This window comes from Echinops telfairi, unplaced genomic scaffold, assembly GCF_000313985.2.
Source record: "Echinops telfairi isolate 266 unplaced genomic scaffold, ASM31398v2 ScPeMD7_4;HRSCAF=17, whole genome shotgun sequence".
Classification (NCBI taxonomy): domain Eukaryota; kingdom Metazoa; phylum Chordata; class Mammalia; order Afrosoricida; family Tenrecidae; genus Echinops; species Echinops telfairi.
The window spans coordinates 16,936,133-16,947,253 of NW_022103900.1; the positions used below are offsets into that span (position 1 = coordinate 16,936,133).

The window sequence follows — 11,121 nt, forward strand, 5'->3', positions numbered from 1 at the left end:
GACCTAGGAGGCTGCCTGGCACACAGTGGTAGTCATTAAAAGTTCGCAGCCCTGGTTCACTGGAGGAGAAGAACCTGAGGGTGATTCCCGCCTTTGGGCTTTTCCTCAGGCCTGACGGGGCCAGAGCCTGGCGGGGAGGATGCTGCTTCCCCTGATGATCAGTACGAGCTGCGACACCCTCTGTGAGCAGAGGTCCGAGTTAGAAGAGCTTGACTTTTTCCATCCCCCTCATTTGCCATAAACAGTGGAACAGTGGTTTCAGGACAGCACCAGCTGGTGCACCCTCCCCCTCTCAGTCTCTGTTGTAGAGATATTGAGACATCTCCACTTACATGCTATGTGTTGTGCAATGAGTGCTGCCATGTGTCAAAGGCGATACTAAGCACACTCCATGTGTGTGTGTTGCCAGGTCCTTACACCTCCACAGTTGGTATCACTATCCTTATGTTGCAGATGGGGAAGCTGAGGCTCAGGGTTGGTAGTCAGGCCAGCTGGCTGGAGGCCAGACACCACTCTGCCTGGGACACATGTGTCAGACCGCAGGGCAGACTTCAGGTGGGGAAATCGAGTAGATATGGAGCCAGTGATTGTTAATGGCAAGCTATAATCAACACTATGTGCAATATGAGGCTTTATAGATTTTAAATGCGAAAATGTATTGGGGCTCATTTTCATTAATTTATTCTAACCAGTGGTGCCTTAAATCACATACACATCTTTGTACTCTTCAAAGGCAAACCGATTATAACCATCACCCACTTAAGCAAAAACCAGGCTGCTAACATCACTAATCAGAATGAGGTAACCAGAAACATGCGGTTAAAGCGGAAAATACTGAAGCACCAGGATTTAGGCAGAAATCTCGGTCTGAAAAGGCCTGAGTACCCACAGAAGAACCATTTCAAAGAGAACTTCCTTCAGGCCACAAGTCTATTCGCATAAGACGTTCTGCACAGGATAACAAAGTCCAGTGGACGGCGTTTTGAAACAAACCTGGAATCTTCGATGCACATAAAATAAAGTTCTCTTAGAATGCATTTAATAATTTCTCTATAATGACATTTACTATATCATCTTGAAATCAACGAGAGAGAATAAGTAAAGCACATACCTCAGACAGCCTGTCGTGTTCCGCAGGACTAGTGAGGTCTGGAACTTAATTTTATGGTCATCATCAAAAGAAGAGTTGTTCCATCCCGAGTGTGGAACGATCACAGTGTTTGTTAAGGTGGAGAGAGCATCACGGATGATGGTCATCTTCACAGAATCACATGAGGACAAATTCCAAAGAACCCCTAGAAGAGATTTTCAAACGTCAAACCGCCATTCGGAGACCCTGAAGTCCGGAGAATACAAGAAACAAACATATCCGCCCAACTAGATGCGAGTCAAGTCTATTCTCAACCTCATCTTTGACCTGCATTTGCAACCAGGTGAAGGGTGGCCCCTAGCTACGTGCTGCCGTCATAATTCTAAGTTGTAGTGCCTATGCTCAACCACCAGGTATGATTGTGGCTTTTGTCGAGCAATTACAAAAACCCAAATCTTTTTATTGCGAATTGATGAAACGTGACAAAACAGATCATCAATTTACCATTCAACAATTCATGCATTTTATTTCATCTCATGGATTGTAATCCCCTTAATTTGGCATCGTTTACCCCACCTCCTCCCTAGGTTTCCTAGGCCCATTCCTCCCCCTTCCTAACGTTTCAGAACTTCTGTCCTTGAGTAGATGCTGCCCCTTTTTGCTAAACAAATGGTGAATGTCTCAGTGTGGGGGGAGGCGTAGGGAGAGATGCAAGAGAGGGTTGTAAATAAGACATTCTGTGATTGTTGTAACCCGCTGTTCACTTCATTGTCTCATACAAGCATTTCTAGAATTTTAATACTGGGAAAGAATGGTTCTTCCCTTGTCTTTTGAAGGACTGGTATGTTTTTCTTCATAATGGTTCCCTTTCTTTCATTTGCTACCAGGAAGCTCAGGCTTAAGTTGAATGCTGTAGTACTTTATTGAGACAGAATGTTGCTTTATTTGCTTCCTCTTCTATATTTGGATGAGGACTAAGCACTTCTTTTTGACTTTAAGAGTTTATTACCAGGTGCTTCAGAAGTGTAAGCTATTGATGTTCCCTTTTTGAAGATATGGGTGAGACTAACAATAACTTAAAAATGACTCAGAACACAGTTGACCAGAATTGCTAGGATAACAGACTTTAAATGTAGCTTATCTTACAGTGTAAATTAAATTGAAAAACATTTTAGGGGTTTTAAATTTCTGGCCACACTGATGCATATTAAGTTGTATGGCACATTTTCTAATGATTGCTGCTTGAGAAATTAGAGTGAATTCAAGAGTACACCTTGTGTACTCTGTGAGGCCATTTCTCATGCATCCATTCTCCTGAGAAAGCAGGGACGGGCAAAGGAAAGGTGGTACAGTCGCTCTCCTCTGGGCTGAAGTCCCTCACCAGCCTGGCTCAGTGCTTTTTGAACTCCCGACACTCCGAGATGCTGCGGCTCTATCGATGAGGCGGGAGTTGGAGTGCATCAGCACGTTGGGCAAAGATGGGATGGAGAAGTGCTGCTACAGTGCGAGGTAGCTGAAGGACCCGGCGTGAAAGCAGCCTGTTTGGTCCTCTAGAGGCCCGGAGAAGGAGGGAGGTCTGAGAGAACTCACAGGGTCTCCCCTCCACACCTGTGTTTGTTGGGTTTTTAAGGAAGGAGGAGTAAAAACAAAGCACGAGAACTGAAGATAGTTAAAAATAAAATTCTGAGTACGAATTGAGTGAAGACTGTCCCTTCTCTGGCACTCTGCCTGGACTTTTCCATTCTGACCCATCCATGAGTGAACGGTCACGAATGGCACTGCTGCGTGTGCTCTGCCCTGGACCAGTGCGCAGGGTCCAGAGTTCTGCTTCATCTCTGTGCCCACACTCTTCTCCTTCCACTTGGTTTTAGCTTCTAGACCTCACTGATGTGGCTGCCTTGTTCCCTAAAGACTTACCATGTCTCTGGTCCTTCCCTTTGCTCCCACTACAAGCGAAGCCTTTCAGGACTTCACTGAGAGGTGGGGGCAGGAGGCGGGTAGGGGTTAGGCAGTCCACTACTGGAAGAAGTACAGATGTCACTTCATCTCTGAAAGCTCCTTCTACCCAACATACCAGACCCGTGTTCCTCTAGTTATTACACAGATAAGATACTAGTAAGTCCATAGTACACACTCTAATTGCTTACAAAGTAAACAGAATGACTACAGACAGAGCTGTTTCTTCATGGAGTCTTATACAGTTGGCTACATATTTCTATATATTGTTCTGGGCTTAAAGTTGTGCTCGCTGAACTCTGGGCTTCACTGGACTGCCTGGCATCGGTGGCGCCAAGACCCCTACCCCACCCAGCCAGAGCAGCGCCATGCAGATCTATTCTCAGTACTGAGCTTCAAGGGAAGCTCTCTTTGAAGAAAGGGTTTCATGTTGAAAAGATCATTGAAGCCGTGGGCCTGGGGTGGGGAAGAACAGTAGAGGACTGATCATGGCAGGGATCAGGGAGTTAAGGATGAGAAATGATTCTTTGGCGGTCTGTCCTGACCTAAATCATGGAGGAAAGAGGTAGGAAAGCACATGGGTGGGAGCATATCAGGGTGGGTGACACAGGCAGACATATTGCTGCGACAGTGGAGAATGTGGCTTTTCACATTTCCTGCTAACCAGGCCATCGACACCCAGCCCTCAGCACCTGTAGGACCTGCCTGGGGGTGAGCCAGCTACAGTGGCTGCAGCTGTCTTGAGAATGCATGGGGCAATGGCTATTTTCTAAGCTCTTCCACGGCTAACTTTAGAACATGTGATTCCTAATGTCTCTCAAGCAAATTCTCTCCCTGCCAAAGCTGTTCAAACTCCTCACTTCACAAATCTCCACACACAGGGGAAAGCGGCAGATGCTCATCAGCGCCCTCCTGCTTCACAGACTAAACACATCCCAGTAAAATCAAATGCAAGGCAGGTTTGTGGTGTGTAAAAGCTGTCAGGTCATACACCCTTTATACAAAATTAGATTCATTTTTACATGAAATCCAATAGCCTGAGTCACAAACATAGGTGGGAAGATGTCTAAGATGAGGGTGGTTTTTAAGCACAGTCAAACCTGGATTCCAGTTGGTGCTCTGATTCTTGGCAAGTAAGTTTGCTTTCCGTTCCTCCTCCCCCTACTCTTGGCAGGAAGACAGCTTACAGGCTTGAAGATTCCTTGATTTTCCTTGTTACTTCCAGGATTTTTGTCCTGCTTTTTTTTCTTCTTCTTCTTCCCAGAAATTCAGGTCAGTGGAGCTATATATGGTACAGGATGCACTACTGCTAGGTATTATCTTTATATGAGTTCAAACACAGCATAAACATCCACAAATCAATATAAACAACAGTGACATCACCATTTACTGGGATTTTAATCTGTGACAGGCATTGAGCTCCTTCGATCTACTCTAAAGAGGGAAGCTACAGAAAAGGACTTAAATCCACACTAACTTATTTCATAGGTTTGAAATTCGACTCATTTTTTAAAGGATGACTGCTATTTCTAAGTTTAATCGAGATATAGATTTCCCTAGGACAGTATATTGTGAGGTGCTGTTGGCTCTCTTCCAACTCACAGAGACCCCTATGCACAATGCAGCAGTGAGAGACACTGCCTGATCCTGTGCCGATCCCTCTGTGGAGGCCTTTCTCCTTTCTGTTGGCCCTCTAGTCTACCAAGCACAATGTCTTTCTCCAGGGACTGGTCCCTCCTGACACCACATTCAAAGTAGGTGAGACCAAGGTAACCATCCTTGCTTCTAAGGAGCAATCTGGTTGTATTTCCTCCGAGATATATTTTGCATCAATTCTTCTTTGGTCTTCCTTATTTTGCATGCACTTCCAGCTTTTGCATGCACATGAGATGATTAAAGATACCATGGTTTGGAGCAGGCTTGTCTTTATCCTCCAAGTCACATCTTTGCTTTTAAGTATTTTAAAGAGGTCTTTTGCAACAACAGATTTGCCCAATGCAAGCCATTGCTTTATCTCTTGATTCCCAGGATGTTGACTGTGGACCCAAGTAAAATGAAGTTCTTGACAGTTTCTTCCTTTCTTGATGCTGCCGACTGGTCCAGTTGTGGGGACTGTTTTCATGGTGAGGTACAGTCCTTACTGACCGTTGTAGTCTGTGATCTTCTCAGGAAGTGCTTTAAGCTGCCTTTACTTTCAGTGAGCCAGGCTGTGTTATATGCGTATTACTGGTTGTCAACGAGTCTCCCTATAAACTTGCTATCACATTATTCTTCATATACTCCATCTTCTTGGATTATTTGCTCAGCATACATACCAAATAATTATGGTGAAAGGATACAACCCTGATGTACACCTTTCTCAATTTTACACACAATCTTCCTTGTTCTGTTACAATGAGTGCTATGACTTGGTCTACGTACAGGACCCACGAGCACAATGAAGAGTTCTGTGATACGCTTTCTTTGCCACGTTATCCACATTTTTTGTGATCCACAGAGTCGACTTTGTATAGCTAACGACACACAAGTAAACTTTTTTCTGGTATTCTCTGCTGTCAGGTCCTCTTTTGAATCGGGTTAGACTTTCTGGCAGTTTGCTGTTAATGAATTTCTGCAACCATCTTAAAAAAGTACCCTCAATAACGTTTTACTGGCAAGCTAATGTTAATTTAATGCTTTTGCTCCCAATTTCCACATCCCGTTAGATGATCTTTCTTGGGATTGGCCATGGGAAGGATGGATTTCTCCTAGTAAGTTGGCCAGAGAGTGGTTTCCAAATCTCTTGGCACAGATGGGCAAGTATCTCAAACATTCCACCTGGTTGTGGAAACATCTCAACTGATGTCTATTAGTTCCTGGAGCTTGACTTTTCACCAAGGCCTTCAGTTCTTGAACATATTGACTTCGAACAGTTCTTTCTAGTGCAATGACCGTGTACTCCTTCCCTTTTCTCTTATTGCTTGCTTCCTGCGCAGATCAAGATCATGCCCATACGGTTCTTCAGTATTTCAGCGTATGACTTGAATTTTTTCTTCAGTTCTTTCAGTTTGAGAAATGTTGTGTTCTTTCTTTTTGGTTTTCTAACTCCAGGTCTTTGTACAATTCATGGCAACATTTAATTTCTTCCATTCACTCATTCTTGACTTGCTCAGTCAAGAACAAGTCTCAGAATCTTTTCTGATATCTATTTTGGTCTTTTCTTTCCTGTATTTTAACTTCTTATAGTTTATTTATAATTGTCCTTGATGCCATCTTACAACTTATCTGGTTGTCAGTCATCAGAGTTCGATGTGTCCAATCCATCTTGAGAGGGTCTCTAAATTCATGCGAGATAGGCTCAGAGTTACACTCGACTCTCATGGACTTGTTTCCATTTTCGTACTCTTAAACTTGCATAGGAGCAACCGATGGTCTGTTCCATCATCTGCCAATAGCCTTGTTCTAACTGATGTTACTGAGCCTCTCCATCATCTCTTTACAGAGGTACATAGATGATTTGATTCCCGTGTATTCCACCTGTTGAGGCCCATATGTGTAGTCATTGTCCATGTTGTTGAAAAAAAGCTATTTGCCATGACTAAATTGATGGTATTACAAAATTCTATCAAAAAACCTCTGGAATTATTTCTATCATTAGGCAAATATATCAAGCATAAATGCTCTTGCCATCATCCAGGAGTTTATATGTACTACTGCACATGTGTAGGACACACAGCAGGTGCTCAAAATTATTATTATTTTTTGCTAATAAGTCCTGTATTTATTTCCTGACCTCCCTTTTATTTCTGCCTGTTAGACTTAATTCTTAAGTGGTATTTCTCACTGAGCCCTTTCTTAAAACTGCGTGTTCAGAAGTGGTTTAAGAACTGTAACTAGAAGAGATGGTTGGAAAACTTAGAAGACCTAAGACGCTGGGTCACCACTCCTGCCTGTTCTTCACACTGAGAACAGAAGGGAAAGTGGCCCACACTACCACCTGTAATGTTAGCTTAGCTATGGGAAATGAAGAAGTCCTCTTTGCCTCTCTACTTCACAGAACCTAGAGCGAGCAGTTTCACGAATACACCAAACATCTCAACCCCCAAGCTGCAAAATAGAAAGAATCAACGTTGCAAAATTATAAAATGTAATACCATTTTAAAATATATAACCCTCAGCAGACAAGCTGACTGTGCTACCTTTCAGTCCAGGGGGATGACTTATTGATTCTACAACCAGTCTACTACAGAAGTTTAGGCTTTCATTTCTGTAACTCCAAAAAATGTCCAGTGATTCTTGACCAGAAAAAAGGGAAGGGTTTTATTTTGGCTTGAGATATAGCCTTTAAAGGGCAGCTTTATCATCCTTCGTGTTGTGTTTCATATTTTCCTGCTAATCCTATTCTTTCCTGTGTAACACAAAGAGCCACAATATTTGGTATTTATTTAATTAACCATTTGGAACATCAAAGTAAATGTCAAGTTACTGATTTTTTTCTTCTCCACATTTTTTAAGGTAATAAATATAAAGTCAAAATGAGCACTCTGATCAACCAATATTGGGTAAAAAGGTTTGATTAAATTTAAAAGCCTTAGTTTTGGGGCTGATTAACATGGCCTTTCTACTAAAAGTCAAAAACATCATCGTTAAGACCAGCTAATAACACCTGCATGCTGTCCGCCTCGCTAAACCAGCAATAAAACAATGTTCTCTCCACTTATTCTGTCCAGGGTTCCATTTAATACTTCAGGGAGACTGTTCCTAGGGCAGTAAGAAATGAGTAGAAAAGATACCAACTCCCAGATGTAGCAAGACCGATGAGAAAATGGAGAGCCTAAGGATCAGCATTCTCCCTCAACCTGATAACCCCCAGCTCCGACATCCTAATGCAAAATGTGCTTCAAAAATATTTAGCAGCATACTCCATTATCTCCTGGTTCCTAAACAGAAAAGTTAAAAATAAACCAAATTTGGCTGAGGAAATTTGAAGCTTATTTAACTTAAAGCAATTAGTTTTTCGTTGTAAGGACCAAGAACATACATATAAAAATTAAGTTAGAAAATACTGGGGAATTTCATGCATATTACTGAATCAAGTATTGCTTATTCTCTGCCACAGAAAAAAAGTACATATAATTATAAGTAACAAGTAATTACAATGAAACACTGCCATGAGAGATGAAAGTTCATTTTCCCTACAAAGAATGAATAAAGTAATTAAAATACCATTTCACATAAATCCTAACTGCAGAATTCTGAAAGAGCTCACTTTTTAAAGCTAGCTTTATAGCTATTCTAATGGCCAACTGTTAATTTTATAGTCAAATTAGAAGCTGATTTTCCTGATTAATTAAATAATAGCAACTAAGCAGATAACATTTGGAAAATGTGATTTCCATGGCAGCAGACACAGTATTACCACCCAATTGCTTTTCTTTCATTTTTATATAGCCTTCAATTTATGCCCATCTCCAAAAAACAAGTGCTTGTGAACAACACAAAATGGGGAAAAGATAGCCGGAAAGATACACCAGAAATGCCACCAAGCATGCCCCAACAGTTCCTTTTATGAGTGAGCTTTATTCTCAGTGCCTGTCCTTGATGCTTTGTCTCACTCATGACCCCTCGGAAGACATCCACAGGACAGATTTATGGAAGGATGCAAGCTTTAGGGGAGTGAAGGCCATTGAGCAAGATAATGGACGATGGGTTCCTGGCTCCAGAGTTCCTGGTACAGAACAAGCATCAGAAGGAGTCAGTTGTCATGACTACGCTCCAGCTCTCTGGGGTCAGGAGCCCTGCCTGGGTAGAGGTGCTGATCCCTTGCTGGCACTTCTACATTGATGGGTTTGCTGGAACACGCTGGCATCATGTATATTCACCATGCATGCACTCTTCAGAACAGGATATAGAATATTTTGAGTCAAAATATTTTGATGTCAAGACAAACATGATAATCTGTAGATTACATATAGGAGCCAGGGTATGTGTGCACCTTGAAAAACCACAATTTGTTGACAGTAGAGAAGGTCAGTGGACAGCGAGTCTTGCACTTGCTTCGAATTCATCCTTCCCTTGTTACTGCCTAGTAAAAGTGCATTTCCCTTCCTTTTCTTTGAAGTCCTAAGGTTCTCCCCTTACCCTATGTAGAGATGAAAAAAAAGGAGGAATCGCCGTAGTTTTTTTTGTTGGGAAGATGCTAGGGTTACACTGTTCTGTCACAAAATGGCCACTTGCATGCTACCGCCCCCTCTTGCCTTCTGAATACACACCACACAGAAAGAGCCTGCACAGACCTAGGCTACCTACCACCGCAACCGTCAGCCACACGTGGCTACGTCAAACTGAGATGTGCTACAGTATAAAATACACACTGGTTTACAAAGATGTGGTTTTTAAAAAAATGCAAACAACGCCGTGCGATAATTTTCATGTTGATTATAAGGGGAAATGCTATTTTGGATACACTGGTTTAAATAATACAAGTGGTTTCCCTTTCCTTTTTAAAAATATGGGTACTAGAAATTTTAGAATCATGTATGCAGGTCACATCATATTCCTATTGGACAGCACTGGTGCAGACACTTGTTCAATTTATGCCAGATTCTGAGCAAGAGTGGTAGGCGAGACCTTGGCTCTCAGGAGGCTTTTGCTGTGACAAAGTGTCTCCAGAGAGTAGGAGGAGACATGATGCTGACTTCCATGTCCAGGGTGCTAGGTACTCTACACACATTCTCACAATGACACCAAGAAGCAGGGGCTGTGTCTGACAGGGCACTGTGACTTATGCCTGGGGTCACAGAGCTGAAAAGTAACGAGCTCAAAAAGCCCCATTCTCCACGAGGCCAGGCTGCCCTTACACGTGTTTGAGAGCCTGTCGATTTCTCTTGAGCATGACTGGAGACCACTGCAGTGGAATTGGAGTGACGAACCAGGGTAGGAGAGAGGCCTTCAGGTGCACTGGACCCTAAAAGCAGGGCAGGAGGGGAGGCTGGTTTTGCTGTGGAGGAATTCTGAGGAAGACAAGCCTGGTGCAAGGTCATGCCGAGAGACAGACATGCCACCATCTGAGAAGCGCATGGAGCCTCCCAGGGCAGATGTTCCTGTCTGCCGGGGCCTCTCCCTGTTTGGTGCACCTAGATCCTTCCCAAAGCTCTTCCCCCAGTTACTGTCTTTGCCCTTGAGTGGATTCTGACTCAGGGCAGCCTTCTGTGTGCACAGCAGAATTGCTCCCTAGGGCTGTGACCTTCCGGAGTACCAGGTGCTTCTGGCTGAGTCGCTTGCTCCACAAGGTGCTGGCCCAGACAGCCCTCGAATTGTGGCCACCGTGTCTGAAGTAAATGGAGCAAGCAAGCTATGTAGTGGGGGGCGGCGGGGAAGGGAAGGCCCAGAGACCGTCGGAAGGGGGGTTCCCTCCAGCTGGTGAACTTCATCCCTGGCAGAAAGACGTGGGTGATAGGTCTTCAGTGTCTTCAGAGAGTATGTGGGCTAGATGGCTTTGCTGTGATTTCTTTTCAGGAACAAAGACGGTAGATCACAGATTCCAGGAAAAGATCTATCAACTTCTAGAGAGCCCTTTGCAGAACCGCATTTGCATTTCAGTATATTTTTCTTTATTCTAGGTAATTCTAAAACCTGGAGGATCGGTGGGGAGGATTAATGACGTAATTAGCCATACAGTCCTACATTCTCCGGAAAGGTGTTTCCACAGAAAATAAACAAGCTTACAATTTACAAGTGCTGACTGAGAATCGCCTTAGCGTGCATGAACATCGGGTCTTTTCCTTCAGAGAAGTGTCTGTAAAAGGGTGCATAAAAGGCAATCCTCCTCAGAGAATGCTGATCAAATCGCCATGAAGAGGGCCGAGGGCAGCAGAGTGGGCAGCGGGCCAGTGACCACTGTTATTCAGGTGACTCCAGTCTCCGACAGCATTAAGCCATTTACACTATTAGAGAGATTCGCCCGAGGAAAAGTCACTGATTCACAGCTGGCTTTTACAGCTTCCAGGCATTCACTTAGCCCCCTCGTCTGTTCCCAGCATGAGCGTAAAGGCAGAAATGTCCAGCCTCACACGCCGTGGACAATCAGCCAGAAG

General features: G+C 43.5%; 1 protein-coding gene across 1 annotated transcript in view; it reads right to left on the reverse strand.

Moving 5' to 3' along the window:
• The window catches only part of PKP4 (plakophilin 4), a 266,647-nt gene that overhangs the window by 26,363 nt on the left and 229,163 nt on the right, over window positions 1-11,121 (reverse strand). Inside the window, exon 13 of the mRNA XM_045298126.1 lies at window positions 1,112-1,295. Coding sequence (XP_045154061.1) covers window positions 1,112-1,295 — 184 coding nt within the window. The remainder of the gene's footprint in view (window positions 1-1,111; window positions 1,296-11,121) is intronic.